The sequence below is a fragment of the Lynx canadensis genome, chromosome B2 (assembly GCF_007474595.2).
Source record: "Lynx canadensis isolate LIC74 chromosome B2, mLynCan4.pri.v2, whole genome shotgun sequence".
In the NCBI taxonomy this organism is placed as follows: Eukaryota; Metazoa; Chordata; class Mammalia; order Carnivora; family Felidae; genus Lynx; species Lynx canadensis.
In genome coordinates this window covers 47,896,890-47,913,954 of record NC_044307.1, presented here as the reverse complement: position 1 = coordinate 47,913,954, position 17,065 = coordinate 47,896,890, and the positions used below count along the sequence as shown (strand labels likewise).

Below are 17,065 nucleotides of genomic sequence, written 5' to 3'. Positions count from 1 at the left end.
AGTATTTTAAGGACTTTCAAGCATCCCCAGTGGAGAGGCCAATCAGGAGAACAAATAAAGGTTCCCACCAACAAACAAAACCAACTTGTAAGTCTATGAATGAGTCAACTTGGAAGCAGTTAAGTCATCAGAGAGATAAATGCCTGCATCCTGAAGATAATTGCATCTGACTACAATTAATGAGGAACTCTAAACTAAAACTGCTCAGTTAATCTGTTCCCAAATTCCTGACCCCCAGAAATCGTGAGAGGTAGTATGTATTGTTTTAAGTCACTTACCTTTGGGATAATTCATCACAAAAAGCAAAGAACTAAAATAAAGCTGAATAGAACAATGTATACTGACTTGCATTCCAGATTATGGAAGTCAGGAGGACAGAATATGTGACCCCAAAACGTGCCACTTTGTCATGTGGTTTTGAACTGAAGGCAATTAAGACCCATTAGGTTCAGGAAAACCTTTTCTCTCTCTTAACTGCCTAAAAGAATTTAGACAGGTGATCTATAGCAGGAAGAGAGCTATTACCTTAGATAAATTTTTATATCAGAAAGAGTTATTTGCATGGGCAGGGCAAACATCTGTTTACCAAACATTTGCTTTTGTCATCTTCCTGTGAATTGTCTTCTTTCCCTTTGAAGCCCCAGACTCCTACTCCCTTGTCCAAGGAGCTCAGGAAGGAATATAAAACCTCAATTGCCTATGAGTCTCATATTTTTATGGGGCTCCAGTACATATGAAATTTGTTTTGTTCTTGTTCATATGTCTTATATCAATGTAATTATTAGACCAGCCAAAGATGCTAGAAGGGAAAAAGGGAAAAGTCTTCCACCCCTACAGGAGCTATAAATTATAGAACAAGAGGGGGAAAAATTCAACGGGCTGTGACATCCAGGAGGTTTATTAGAATCAAATTCAAAAAATTAATTTGACTTTATTCTGTGTGACAAATATTTGGATTTCACAGTGTCTAGAAAATTTTAAATGGGTGGGCCCACGTTTCCAGGCAAGTCTAGAGTCATTGAGTCCTTGCAACATAAAAGACTGAAGCATAAATACAATTTTCCTGAGTGATGTGAACAAGTGATTTGCCTCAAATGGGTCTTTAGTAGGTAAGAGTTCAACCATGGGGGAAGAGAAGAGAGAGGAGATCTGGGGCCAATAGAAAATGGGAGTGAAGTCTTTGAATTGGAATTTGTGTGTGTGTGTGTGTGTGTGTGTGTGTGTGTGTGTGTGTGTAGTGCAGTCAAAAAGGCATACATGGAAGATATTAGAGTTGACTCTTGCCCTCAGGTGTTACATCCATAATGTGTGTATCTGTTCTTGTGCAAGCATCATTTTCAAGTCATGTTTAACACATAGATCCTTGTTTCTTCCTTTTCTGCAGTTATATGTTGTTTTTTAAGAAAATAATTGATTTTTTATAGTTTTTTTTAAATGCATATATTTGAATCAACATTATGTGCTTACAAACACATTAGTCTTCATCTATCTCTTGAGGGTTTTCTGGGATAGTTCCAATTAAAAATATTCCATCATGTTGTTATATCATATGTTAGACCAATGTGTCTTGATTTTTTGTTTTAGAAAAAAGTCACTGCAGATCATTTCTTACTATGCTGAGAAGCTTAAACAGAAAAAGAACAATGTATGAAAATAGGAGAGATGTGAGCAGAAGCAGCCAACTGGCATCCATGTTTGGGGCTCACATGCAAATCAAGTTATTCTTTGCTTTCCAACACTTCCCAAATTCCTTTAAAACCATATTTGAAGCTGGATAGCAACTCTATATGAAGACATCAGTGATATAAATACGGACAGCATTGTGTTGGGTAGAGCAATGCCAGGAATTGACAGGACCAGCAGATAAAACCAAAGCAATTAAGTTTCCATAAACACTTGACTTGGATTGAATCAACAGTCTTCTTTATAAATAACAGTGTAGGAAGACATAAATGACAAATCATACATTCCCAATATATAAACTATGCTGGTTTGATGAAGAAGCAGAATTCTTTTCCAGCTTTCTTTTTACAATGTGGGAGAAAAAAAAGTGGCTCAGTAATTTGTGAGTTTTACTTCTGAAATCATCCAAAATTTTCTGTCTGCAAAATATTAAAAGATTTATAGATGAGCTCTGGTGTGCTTCCAGCTTAATACAATCTCCCATTGACAACAACAAAAGTATTTGTATGGCTACAGTGAGGCGATTTTGAATGGTTAGTCCTCCTTCCCTACAGACTGTTTCCCAGGGATTCATTATGAACTCTTTGGCAAGACTGGAAAATTTCGTCTCAAAGAGCCTCCAATCTCTGTTATTTTTATTTCATATTCCTTTGCCTCGGCACATAATACAAAATAACTCATGACTATACACTTTTTATCTTACTTTGTCCCCTGAAATATTCCACAAATCTTTCTCAGGAAAGATCTGAGGAAAACTTTATTATTAAGTAATAATGTCTTCTTTCTTCCAGGGAACAAAGCAAATTCCACAGTGGGGGAGGTGGGGGGGAAGAAAAAAGAAAAAGATCCTATAATAGGAAAGGATAGGATAAAATTGGCAGAGAGGGAAAGTTAGGACCTGAGGTCCCTGGGAGGAAAAAGATATATTTTGAAACAATTATGGGAATGTCTGACCACAGCAAACTACCCCCCTCCCCCCATCAAGGCCTAAGGTCCCTCTTAAGAATGTAACAGACACCACCTACTCCCCCTCAGGTTTCTCTCAGGAATTAACAAAAGACCTGACTAAAAGTAAGTAGACCATAAAATCTATGACTCACAAGGAAAGGCATGGCCATAGACAACCCCTCATACAATGGAAACGAGCCAATCAGGAATGGACAACCCAGCAAGAGTTGTCCAGCCATTAAGGGTAGAACCTGAGAATAAACAAGGGGGAAGGGAAAGAGGAGCTGACAAGAACCTTATAAAACAAAGACCCTCGCCTATAGTCCTTGGGCATTCACTTTCAAATATCTCTCTTGCTAAAGAGAACTTTCATACTATTCTTCTTTTCTGATCTTATACTCTAATAAACTTTTACCAGCTGCTCATTTTGTGTCTACTTCTCCATTCTTCAAAGCACGAGACAACGAATCCCAAGTATTGTGGTAAAAAAAAATCCCACAACAATACCAGTATGTGATGTAGATAGAGATTTCAATATAAATGGCCACACACTCATATTTTCAGAATTTTCAGATAACAAATTTTCAGAATAATATTTCAGAATAATTTTCAAAATAATAAAACAAATTTTCAGAATAATAAAACATCTGATTACATTAGTTTCATACTGGTTTTTCTCCTCTCAAAGATTATTTCTGTCTGTGCCATCCTTCTTTGCTGTTAAAGTCCTATTTATTCATCATCATCTAGCTCAGATAAAATCTGGAGTACTTAATATTTTACTATTTAGTATGTAGCATAATAAAATTTAGAATATCCAGACTTTTCAGTTAGTTGTTGCTACGTAACTTCTGGGCAAATTTCTAATAGAATGCTCCCATATTGCATGTGGATTTCCTGTTGGACAAGAAGATCCTGAGGAAAGCGGACTATTTATCTTTTCATTCCCAGAATGTCAAAGTGCCAGGCATTTATAGTGTAGCTGCCATAAATGCACTGAATATACTATTTGCAGGGACTAGACTGCAGACTTCATGAGATTGTGCGGTTTATGTTTGGTTATTCTATGTATCCTCAGTGTCTAAAAGAGGACATGATTCCTAGTAATGCCTCAATAAATATTTATTGAGTGATTGCATGTATGAATGTAATAAAGCTGATAAATTTCTTCCCTTATCTGGGCCATGGGGCTTCTTTCCATTTAAGTATCTGATTGTGGCTTTGTTATCTGATTGTGGCTCCACTGAATTATGCAGCTAATCTTTGCAACTCCTTCAACACGAGGAAGTTTAAGATGGGTGAGCTCCATTGATGACGTTGTCTGGATTCTAAACTAGAAATGCCTCCACAATCATGATTTGCAATCTTCACGGTCTTTAGCTTTGTTCTGATTATTATACACTCACCCTTTGTCTGCTGTAAATTCTCAGATCTCTTGTAAGCATTTTCCTTGCACTGACTTCCTCATAGAGCAAATCTTCCCTGCAGAGTATTGTTTAAAGCAAGGGCACACCATGTAGCCAAATATCCGGTTCTCATCAGGACACTGAATTTTACAAACTGTACAAACTTGGGTAAGTTATATAATGTCTTTAAGTGTCAGTTTACTTATTTGAAAAGTGAGGTTAATGACAAATGAGTACCTAATTGGATTGTCATGATGTTAAATAAGAGATTATATGCAGTCTTATCTTAACACTATCCATTATAATCCAGAAGGAAATGCTTATTATTTCCATGCTTTTAATAAGGGGATTAATATACTTAGACATACCATACAAATATAAGGTAATATTACTAATTCAGATCATTCTCATAAACTTCTTGTGGCAGTGCACAAAGACACTATTTTTCATGGAGGGCCAATTACCATCTAGTTACATAGATCTTAAAGAATGAAGGTAGATATCTCAGATATTTCAGAAACTATATGACACTGTTGCAAAAATAACCAGGCAGTCATATTCAAAAGGCAGTGGCCTCTGTCTCTTTTGTAATTGAAGGCAGGCTAGTTTCAAATTTTACCAAGGGGAGTAACCAGGCATTTCATGGGTTGCCATAAATCAGGTAAGTATATACCTGAATCTGTTTGTGTTTTCCATTATATGGCTTGAATTACTTTGGTTCATATCTATACTTGTACCTATGGTTCTTTGTCTTAATTACTACAGCATTATAATAAATCTTGATATCTGATAGTATAAGTCTTCCAGCTTTGGGATGTTTTCATCAGTCTTGAATCAAGTTTATACAAGAAAATAGCTTAATGACTCATGATTTTGGGATGATTGAAATTTCTTAAATAGGATCTCTCTTTTTCCTCTCTCTTTTTTCACTCACACATGCATAGACACACATTAACCATAAAGAGAAAAAATAAACGACATATTTAAATTAAGACCTTTTGTTTAACAAAAGATACCATTAATACTTCAAAAAATAATCCACAGACTAAGAGAAGATATTAGCAACACATACATTTGACAATTATTTCATGTATAGGCTGCTTTTAGTCAAACAGGCTTGAGCAATGGAATGTAGAAAGGGCTATAGTGACCAACTGGCTGAATACAAACAGGTCCATCAGGTGACCCATTTCAAAATATCCTTAGGCCCTAACTAACCAATGGGCTACTTACATCTAGGCACAAATAACAATAAAGGGAAGATTCCATTAGTTTCCCTACTTCCTCATCTTCCCCTTTATTTTTTTATTTTTTATTTATTTTTTAATTTATTTTATTTTATTTTTTGAGATAGAGACAGAGCACTAGTGGGGGAGGATCAGAGAGAGAGGGAGACACAGAATCCGAAGCAGGATCCAGGCTCCGAGCTGTCTGCACAAAGCCTGAGTGGGGGCTCGAATTCAGACTGTGAGATCAGGACCTGAGTCAAAGTCTCAGGCTCAACCGTTGGAGTCACCCAGGCACACCACTCATCTTCCCCCTTTAAAAATAGTCCCCTCCCACTATCTCCTTGCAAACAGTCTCTTCTCCACTGTCCTGCCTGCTGCTTCTTTGTGGTGTGTTCCATAAACTATCTCCTTTGTTCTGCCTTGAGTGAATTCTTTAACCTCCAATGCCATTGGCTTCCACCCGCACATCACCCCACATCTGGGGTCCCCATCTAATCAAGAGATACCCCATTTAAACACCACACTTTATATCAAGAACATAGAATTCCTACAAATCAATAATAATAATAATAATAATAATGACAGCCAACCTAATTATAACAGCAGGCAAAAGCTTTGACAGAGACTTTATGAAAGACGGTATCAAAGTGCCTGATAAACATACAAAAATGTGTTCAATATCATTAGCAATTAGACAAATACAAATTAAAAACTGTGATAAATACTACTACAAAACATAATAGATCATTTAAAAAAAAAAACTGAGACTACCAAGTATGAGTGAGGATGTAAAGTTGATGGAAGTATAAAAGTATTAACTTCTAGAACTCCTTTGGAAAATTCTTTGATAGTACCTACTAAAAGAAAACATATGTATACCATATAACCCAATAATTTCATTCTTGGGTATATATCTGCCTCCCAAAAAATGAATACTAATATGCACCAAAAGACCCATGGACAAAATGTTTATATAAGTTTTATTCATAATAGATTTAAACTGAAAATACATGAAACGTTCATTAATAATAGAATGGATAAATAAATTATATTGTCTGCATACAGTACAATACTACACAGCTATTAACAAAAATAAGCTTTGCATGCAACATGAATCAGTCTCATAGGCCTATTAAGGGGAAGAGGTTAAATACTAAAAATATATATTCTACCTATATGAATTTTCAAACTAATAAAATTAACCCACAGCTCTGGAAATCAGAACGTTTTTTACTCTTGGGACTTACTGACTGAAAGGGGGAATAAAGGATGCTCTAGATCCAATAATGCTAGAACTACTATACTTATTGATTTGGGTTGTGGTTACACAGGTATGTACATATTTACAAATTTATCAGTCTGTATACTTAAAATTTATGTACTTTACAAAATGTAATTTTTACCTTAGTAATTTTTTTAATTGACAAATTCACAGAGGCAAAGAAAGAAAGATTGATGATATGTTCCTTTACAGAGCTTATTCTCCCTACGTCTTTGGTTCAGGAAAGGAAGGGCTTCTTTGTGTAAATGCTTTCTGGGAAAGTCATGGTCTAGCCAAGTTAATATGTGAGAATATATTCCCAAGGGCTTGCTAGAGGGCAGTAATCAATTCTCAGCCTTTTCCTTCTACTAAATATTAACTTGCAAATATCCACATTCTGCTCATTTTCTGCTAGGAAAACTTAAATATAAGAAAAATAATTTAAATAATCAGTATATCAATTTTCTGGTGTTATTATCTAAAAATATTTTAAGAGTTTTGGCTTAAAATTATCTATTGCATATAAAATAATTGTGTTAAGTAGGTTTTGATACTGAAATCAGTGAGGTAATATTTCTGCAGCTTCCATAATAGTTCTGTTCAGAAAAGGTGCACTTCCTTGGGTATGTGTAACTATAATTCCTTGGTTAATATGACCTACTTGGTCCTGAGGTTTGCAGCTATCCAGGCAATGGGGAATCATTTAGACCATTCTGGAGTTTAGCACTGATCCAGGCCCAGCCATCAATCTGATCTAATTCTCTAGTGAATATGCCTCAGTCTGGGTCCCCAGACCCTCTCACCCTGGACTCACTTATTTCTCCACCCCTACAACCGCTACTCGACCTTTGAGTCATGCTCTCCAATTCTAACCTCTATGTCTTCACCTTTGTGTGGGATAACTTTTGCAGGATTCCCTGTTTGCCCAAATCTCTGTCTATTGTCTGCTGTTTCCAACCCTTTAGACTGACCCTTGAACTCTATCTCTGAGGTCTAACCCAGGCCCCAAAATCTGTACTTCATAATAATTCTTGGCTAACAGATACAGTTTCATAATTACCTGGATTCAATCCTTATTAAAAAATGCTTAATATATTACCAATGTCTGATTATTAACCTTTACCTTCATGTTTTGATTCAGTTGCTCCAAGTGCATATTTGACTCTTCAATAAACAAAGATATCCTCCTTTTTTCCTTGTAGCCTCTGTTCTCTGAAGAATTGAGTGTGCACATTTTACCTATTCATAAATCTCAAGCCAAAACTTGAGGTCCAGGATCTGAGGGTTCTATTTTAGCATTACTCTCCAGTTTAGTTGTCCTTAACTTTGAGTTTGCCCTTAATTTGCCCTTAACTATGCCAAGTAAACTTAGACAAAAAAGGACAAATACCACATTATTTCACTTTTAGGTCAAATCTAAAAAACAAACCCTAGAGTCATAGACACAGAGAACAGATAGGTGGTTTCCAGGAGGAAGGTGGTGAGGGGCAGGTTGGGAGGGTGAAATGAGTGAAAGGATTAATAAGCACAAATTTCCAGCTATAAAATAAATAATTCCTAGGGAATAAAGCATAGAGAATATACTTAATAATACTGTGTTAACTTGGTAAGATGACAGATGGTAACTAGACTTATTGTAGTGATCATTTTACAATGTATACAACTGTCAAATCACTATGTTGTACACTTGAAACCAATAAAATATTATATGTCAATTATACCTCAAAAAAAAATAAAAGATTTTCAACACAGAGCCACCAAGGAGCTGTAGCTAGTTATTAATAAATTATATGCTAATGAAAAAAAAACCAAAGCTCTTTGAAGGAGCCAAAAATGCTAAAATAACGATAATCCCCATTGACACTAATTGTCCCGTGATCACTCTCAGGAGTCACAATAGTTATCTTGTGATTGCTTTCAATTCTTGCATGGGTTACAAATCCTGGCTTTAAATCATCACTACACAATATTGTATCAAATTCCTTATGCATCTTATATCATAGAACAATGATTTTTTCACCCATTTATGACAGAAGAAATATATTATATTGGTATGTAAAATATCCAGGTTGTATTTATACATTTACAATAATATGGGTAATGCTGTATGTTTTCAAAGGCCTTTTATCAGAATTAATTAGAAGCCATTTACAAAATATGATATGCTTTTAAACATGGATTATGAAGCCCATTAAGCAGATTGCAGCATTCTGAAAAAAAAAAAAAAAGTAATTAAACTCTAAAGAACTGGTTGTGTTACATAGCCGTGATATGCCATCTGTATCTCTGGCATATTGGACTTCATTCTAAACAAAAGGAAGTTGATTTTAACAGAACTTGTGTATTTGCCAGCATCATAGATAATAGGAGGGCCTAGGATAAAATGCTAGTATTTTAACTCCAGGATCAGTATGAGTTTTATTGTATCTCAGTATAGTGAATTGACAGATTATGCACGTGTGTGTGTGTGTGTGTGTGTGTGTGTGTGTGTGTGTATGTGTGTGTCTGCATGGGCATGCGTGTCTGAATTAGCCAATTTTTCACCTGTACAAAAATTAATTCATTTATTAAATATTTATTAAACACTATTATATATCAGGTACACTTAGAAATAAAATTAGATTTATGTCATCTTAAAAAAAATTCCAAAGATTTCAATTGATTTCAATTTTGGAGCACAAATCCAATGGTTACTCATGAAAAAAATCCTAAAAATGGCTTGGTGCTTATGTTAAAATATACATAAGTAATAATAATAATAATAATATAATAATAATAATATATGAATTGAAATTCTGGGAAAAATAGGATACAATATTTTATACAAATTATTTGTTTACAAGGAAATCTAAGTACTAAATTTGTATATAAGGAAAAAAATACTTGAAAGACTAAATGTAAATGGCCTCAAAACAAACAAGTTGTTTGACTGGTGTGAACCAGGTATTTTTTTTTAATTTCTTAAACCTTTTATAACAGTGTTTTTGTGGTATAATTAAGGTACGTCTTAGTGTGTACTCAAGAAAACATCATAGCAATTAAGATAATGAGCATACACACCACCACCCCAAAATTCTCCTCAGAAAATGCAACAACAGAAGTTATAGACAGCTTCATAATGGGGACCAACTGGAATAATAACACCTCAGTGTGGTGGGTACAAATATTAATGCATAAAATGTATATATATTAATGTATACATATATTAATGTATGTATATCAACTTATTATACTGCAGAAACTCTTTTTATTTTATTTTTTCTTCAGTTAACTCAGGGTGAATATGTTTTACTGGATTTTTTAAAGATTATGTAAAAGATTATTTACAGAATTCCCCTCATATCATGTTTGGCAGTGGGTGGGGGAAGGTTGAAAGCAATGGCCAATCATTATCATGTGTATAATTCTGCACAAATCATTTAACCTGTCTTTGAAAGTTTTGTTTAAAATGAGAACTGTTAGCCTTTTCTGCTTTCAACCCAGCAGGACTGATTCAGAAATAAGGTTGGCAGATTATTAAAAGAAGGTGTTAACCAAATTTAATAACGTACATTTGCTAAATTTAATAACCTAGAGTCAACTACCTTATCAAACAGAAATAAAGGAAAGAGTATACTAGCTCTGATTTTCCTGATCATTCTCAGCAGAGTGATCATATACACAGAATATTTGTAAGTCATGCATATAAATTACCAGTATTATGATCACATCTCTTCTCTGTGAGTAATAGACAATTCAAATATAATCCTGTTGTGTTTTTATATCATTTTCCTGTTGCTACTGTAACAAATTATTATAAACTTAGTGTCTCAAGACAATGCAAATTTATTATCTTACAGTTCTAGATGTCAAAAGTCCAAATGGTTCTCACTGGGCAGGCTAAATCAAGACTCAAGGAGGAAGTACCAGGGGAGAATCCATTTCCTTGCCTTTTCTTACTTCCAGAGAATGCCCACATTCTTTAGCTCATGGTCTCTTCTTTCTTCAAAGTTAGCAATGGGTGGGTCCAGTCTTTCTCATGATCCATCACTGACATTGATTCCCTCTTCCACATTTAGTACCCTTATGAGCTCACACGGATAGTCCAGGATAATCTCCTTACTTTAAAGTCAGCTGATTAGCAGTTTGGATTCCATCTGCTACCTTAATTCTCTTTTGTCATGTAATGTAACATATTCAAAGGTTCAGGGGATTAAGACATGAAATCTACCATGCTTCAAATCACAGTTCTGTTCTCCTCTGTTGGTTCCACTGACTAACATATTCAATTTTGTTCTGATCCTACAGGTCTCTTTTTGCAGAAAATGCAAATGTACTGCAGAAGTGGTTTGAAAAAAGCTTTATTATAACACATTATTCTAGGAGTTGACAATAACCTAAATTTATGTTTTCTTTTCAGGGATGACAATGAAACACTTATTGTATTTGGCTGCCACTGCTGGTTTCCTGACTATTTTGATTGTAAGAGTATGTGAGGATTATATGTTTCATAATTACTTTCCAGGAAAGGATAAGAGCTCCTCCTGTAGAACTCATTTCATTATAGACATTGTTATGTGGATGCTATGCCCTTTACTCACCTCTGTCTCACCATAGACTCTAGCATGCAAGTACCACTCTGAATTTCGTATTGCAGGGAAAAGAACCAAAGCATATGGAGGTGAAGTCATGTGGCCAATGTCAGAATACTGGCAAGTGGCAGAGCTTGAAAGTAAACCTAACCAGTTTAGCTCCATGGGCTCATGCCAATTTCATTTACAGCCCCTCTGGATGATTAAAAAAGCTGAGAATGTAGAGCATATAGCCAATCCATGCATTTTCTATGACTAAATGGGAAAAAAAAAATGTTTGGATTTTGTTTAACCCAGAAAAAGTAAGTATTTCCATATCCCAATTGAACCATTTGATTTGTGACTATAACAAGAATTAAACATATCAAAATTAAATATAAAATGAAAGGTGTGAACAGCAAGAAGAGAAGTGTGAGGAACTGTAAGCAATGGAGTCAATATATGAGGTCTGCATCCTACTACTTATTAAAGGCAGTAACTTCAGTATTACAAAATAAAAACAAAACATTCAATGGTATAAGGTATAGGGCCTTAGGATTTTATGATCACCCAATAATATGTATCTCTATATAGCCTCAATGATATTTTAAAAATTACATTTTTTAACATATCCAAAATATTTTTATGATGAGCACACATATGAGTGATTTCTATGATTTCATGGGCTAGCTTGGAGAAGTCAAGATTGGAAGGCATCTAATTTTATAAATGAAAAAAATCTATATATATCAGACTATTGGGGTGCTGATTTGGGTCTTATTATTCACACCTCTTCCACAAAGAGAAACCAGGTAGACCTCTTGTCTAATACTCAATAGTGCTCTAGTAAGTTGGAAGTAGAGTCTTAAAGAAGAGTTCTCCTTCCTTCTCTTTGATTATCTTCCCATTTTACTTCCACAGTATGAAGGGGGGATATTCACACTTCAAAGTAAGGAAAACCTAAACATAGCCTCCATCAGAGGGAAAGAAGAAAGGCAGCAAGAACGCTACCTTTGCCTTTAAAGCATAGTCTGGGTTGGTCTAGTCTAGGTCATTTAGCTCACGTTCCAGGAGACTGCCTGGCTCAGGCTGCCATGTGAAAGAAGGAATCAGTATCAAAGTTAAAAGCCCAGATCAAAAAGCAGGTAAGTAGAACCCTTTCCCGTCAACGCAACCAGAGCCTAGTCCATTTACTGACCAACAATACAAAGGAAAAATATGAAAGGGTTGGAAGGCATTGATAAAACAACATGTATACATTCTATAGAAAGATAATTATTGGAATATTTGCATGTAATTTTACAGAAAATTTGCTCAGAAAACTAAGGCAAAATTAAAAAATTAAGAATTTTTTAAAGTTTATTTATTTATATTGACAGAAAGAGAGAGAGAGCAGGGAAGGGACACAGAGAGAGGGAGAGACAGAATCCCAAGCAAGTTCCATTCAGAGAGTGAGGAGCCTGACTTGGGGCTCAAACTCACAAACTGTGAGATCATGACCTGAGTCAAAATCAAGACTAGGATGCTTAATGGACTGAGCAACCCAGGTATTCCAAGGCTTAAGAATTTTAAATGAAAAAAAAAAAAAAACATAAAACAAATTAAGCCCCAAACACAAATTCATTACATAAAATTTAAACATTAAGCCTAGTTGAAGTAAAAAACAAACTGTTCCTCTTTGTCCAATGAAAATAAACAGTATGATATATTCCCTTTTTAGACTCCAAGTAGAGACCAAATAGACTACCAGGCTTGAATCTTATTTTAAACTCCCCTTCAATGTTAGAGTTTACTGAGATAGTAGGCATCTACTTGGACAAAAATCACTTTTTACTGAGATATAGTTTTCTGTGAGAATCTAGTAGATGTTACACAAAAAGATCTTTGTAGGAAAAGTACAGGAAATCGTGATCAGGTAATAAGGAGATCTGATCTTGTCTGAGGTAATTAGAGACTTCTCTTGGAATGAGGCGGTGGTAGACCTGAGATCTGAAGGGTTAATTGTCATCACCTAGTAGAGCAAGCCAAAAGAGGATACTAACAAAGTGACAGGCTTGGACTAATACCCTGAGGCAGAACAGAAGCTGGCACATTACAATAATTAAAAGAAAATCACTTAGACAAAAGCAGAGAAAAGTAGGGGAGCATGTCTTAAGTAGAGGCTGAGAAGTCAGCAAGATCTTCATAGACCTTATAAAAGATTTAGTTTTTCTTTCTAAGAAATTGTTGAAAGACTTAACAGGAAACAGTCCCATTGTGTCAGTGTTGTGAAATATTTACTCTGGTAGATTCCTGCAGAATGGATTGTGGAAGACTGGATAGAGGGGTTGGAAGGAGAGTGTAGGGGGGTTGGTATGTATTTGAAGGCTGGGAGGCCAGTAGGAGGTCAGGCTATAGCCATAGTCAGTCCAGGTGAGGAAAGAGAAATCTGAGAGGTAGGAGAAAAAATGAAGAGAATGTGTTGTCCCTTACATGGAGAGAAAGACTATTTCTATACTGAGAGCTTAGTCAGAGGAGTTAGCAGCCAATAGATCGAGTAGAATGAAGACATTACAAGAATATTGAACTTACAAATTAAGCTTGTTGTGACCTTAATAGGAGCTGTTTCAAAACAAAATATCTCAACTTCAGAACTACTGGCATTTTGTATGGAATAATTTTTTGTCAGGGGAGTCTGTCCTGAAACTTTCAGGGTGTTTAGCAAAATCACTGACTTGTATCTACAAAATGGCAGAGTACTCGCCCCAACCCAGTCATGACAACCAGAAATTTCTCCAGACATTGTTTAATTCCAGGAAAAGGAAGAGGAGCTTGAGACGGGGTATATTACTCCTACTATAGAACTTTTGTTTTACTGGAATAAGTGGGGGAAGGGTGAATGCAGACTATATTACTGGAGGGTGGGAAATTACAAACAGCCAGTATGGGCAACATTTTCAGAAATTGTGATAGGGAAGGAAAGTATAAAGTACAGTGATTGAATGGGGAAGTGGAATAAATGCAAAGTTTTGTTTGTTTAAGTTACCAGCAACATGATTATGAGTAAATGCCAGTGGGAAGGACCAAGACAAAAGAATGGTAGAAGATATACTGGAAAGATAATGAGTAATGTGAAATTTGGGAAAATGTGGAAGAGAATGGGGTAAATAACACTGGGGACAAAGCTTTTGAAAGAATGACTTTTTTTTTTTTTCATTTTTTGAGGAACTGTTATACTATTTTCCATAATGGCTCTACCATTTTACCTTTCCACCAACAGTGTATCAGGATTCCATTTTCTTTTTTTTTTTTTTTTTTTAATTTTTGGGACAGAGAGAGACAGAGCATGAACGGGGGAGGGGCAGAGAGAGAGAGGGAGACACAGAATCGGAAACAGGCTCCAGGCTCTGAGCCATCAGCCCAGAGCCTGATGCGGGGCTCGAACTCACGGACCGCGAGATCGTGACCTGGCTGAAGTCGGACGCTTAACCGACTGCGCCACCCAGGCGCCCCACCATTTTCTCCACATCCTTGCAACATTTGAAATCTTGTTTTTTAACAATAGTGCACCTAATAGCTGAGGTGATATCTTATTGTGGTTTTCACCTTTATTTCCCTGATGATCAATGAGGTTAAGTACATTTTCATATACCCCGTTGACCATTTATATGTCTTTTTTGGAAAAATGTCTGTTTAGGTCCTTTGTGTATTTTTTTAATCAGGTTATTTGTTGGGTTTTTTTTTGGTTTTTTTTTTGTATTGGGTTACATGAGTTTTTATATATTTTGGATATTAACCCCTTATCAGGTATATAGCTTAAAATATTTTCTCCCATTCATTAAATTGTCTTTTCATTTTGTTGATTGTTAAGGAAACAATTCTTGCTGTGCAGAAGCTTTTTAGTTTGATATAATCCCACTTGTTTATTTTTACTTTTATTGTCTGTGCTTGCCAAGACAAATGTCAAGGAACTTTATACTTATGTTTTCTTCTAGGAGTTTTCTGATTTCAGGTCTTACATTTAAGTCTTTAATCCATTTTGAGTTGATTTTTATCTATGGCATAAGGATCTAATTTCATTCTTTTGCATGTGGATATCCAGTTTTAAATTTGCCAGGAGGGTAAGTCTTAAGTTACATGTTTTACAATATACACAAAATAATAACAATAGTTATAATAAAGGGGGCAGGGACAATCTTTGAGAGGTGATTGTTATGTATGGTCTTTTGTTTTTTTGTTTGTTTGTTTGTTTATGGTCTTGATGGTTTCACAAGTGTATACTTACCCAACTCCTTGAATTGTATACATTAAACGTGTATAGCTTTCACATGTCAATTATACCTCAATAAAATAGTTTAAAAACAACAACAACAGCAAACAACAACAACAACAAAGTATGACCTGTTCAGTAGTACCACAAAAGGTAAGGGGGAAAGAATGAGAACAGATATAGGCAGATTGGTAGACTGGCCAAGAGAACCTAAAATAGCTATCATCAGATATTGTCTCTTTACTGAGGAAACTAGCACATATCACAATCTGCTGAGAGAAGTAAATGTTACTGAGGTAGAGTGCACAAGTTCTACAATAACATTGTGGAAAAAGACAAAGTGAGTTAACGAGGTAAATTAATAGAATTGATGAGAAAAATTAACGAGCAATTTGAGATTAGAAATCCTGATTTGGGATGACACCAATATCTGTCATTTTGTGGGATATTTTTCTGACAATGCTCATCTGACTCCATGCAGGCAAAGAAATTTTTGGTCCCATCCAAAGTGGGGGTGTTCCTAAATAATGATGGGCAGGGAAAAGATTCGATATTTTAGCAAGAGAGTTGTTGAAATAAGAGTACATGAATAGAAAAGAAAGAAAATTCAAGAGCAGGGACATGGAGAAAATGATGAGCTAGAAGGCTAGAATATGTTGAAAAGAGTGATTGACCTTGGCAACTTGGAAGAGCAGGAACTGATGAGGCAGGGAAAAGTTTGCCCAGGGGATTTGGGAGGTATGGCACTTGGCAGTGATTATGAGATATAGACTGTGATCATCATGGTGGAGACTAAAGACACTTGGAGGAACCATCTAAGAGAGGGAGAATTCAAGGGCCTGAGATATCAGGTGGCTGGAGTCATCCATGTGAATGCGGCAGTCCTTGAGTTGACTGAAGAAATGGGTGGACAGGATGAATTTGTTTCAGGAGACCCAATTTCTGTGAATGAGAGGAAGTAATAGGGAAACTGTCATAGGAGAGTAAACGGTCAGTGATGAGAGGGTAGAGCAATATGTCATGAGTTTCAGTGGAGCAGAGTTCAGAGGAGCAAGGGAAGTTATGTCTTGGAAATGGTAAAGGGATTCTGGTGGGTTCCCCACCTTTCCTGTAGTCTAGACTAGAGCTACCTGGAGTATAAAGGAAAATAGCATCACATGAATGTGTTTTTGAAAATGATGTTCACAGGGGACAGTCTCTAGAGGGGTCCTCCGGATTTCATATTTTTGCCTTTCCCCCATACCATTTTATGTTGGCATAAAGTAAATGACAATAACTACTCTATTTGAATAAGGTATGGTGTTGGATCTCATCCATTCAGAAACTCTGCTGATAGCCCTGTGGTAGCTGAGGAATAAATAGATACTACTCAAATTATACTACCCAGATTTTGCCACTTTTTTTTAGTAAAAGGCATGAGTAAATGTGATACATAACATACACACGAATGAAGCTGCTTTTTATAGCAATTAACGCTAACCTAAAATATTTTTTTAATTTTTAAAATATGTTTCTTCATTTATTTTGAGAGAGACAGTGTGTGAGTGGGGTAGCAGCAGAGAGAGAGGGAGAGAGAGGATCCCAAACAGGCTCCATGCTGTCAGCACAGAGCCAGATGTAGTCCTCGATTCCACAAACTGTGAGAGGATCATGACCCGAGCTTCAATCAAGAGCCAGATGCTTAACGGACTAAGCCACCCAGGTTCCCCAAATGCTAACACAAAATATTAAGGTCATTT

At 35.8% G+C, this 17,065-nt stretch overlaps 1 protein-coding gene across 2 annotated transcripts in view; it reads left to right on the top strand.

Moving 5' to 3' along the window:
* Window positions 1-4,128: 4,128 nt before the first annotated feature.
* The window catches only part of CRISP1 (cysteine rich secretory protein 1), a 31,600-nt gene continuing 18,663 nt past the window's right edge, over window positions 4,129-17,065 (top strand). Inside the window, exons 1-2 of one of the 2 annotated variants that reach the window (XM_030315698.1) lie at window positions 4,129-4,205; window positions 10,927-10,988. In XM_030315698.1, the coding sequence (XP_030171558.1) occupies window positions 10,929-10,988 (60 nt within the window). In that variant the 5' untranslated portion in view covers window positions 4,129-4,205; window positions 10,927-10,928. Of the gene's footprint in view, window positions 4,206-10,926; window positions 10,995-17,065 lie in introns of both variants that reach the window. The other variant, XM_030315697.1, reaches the window with a different exon arrangement.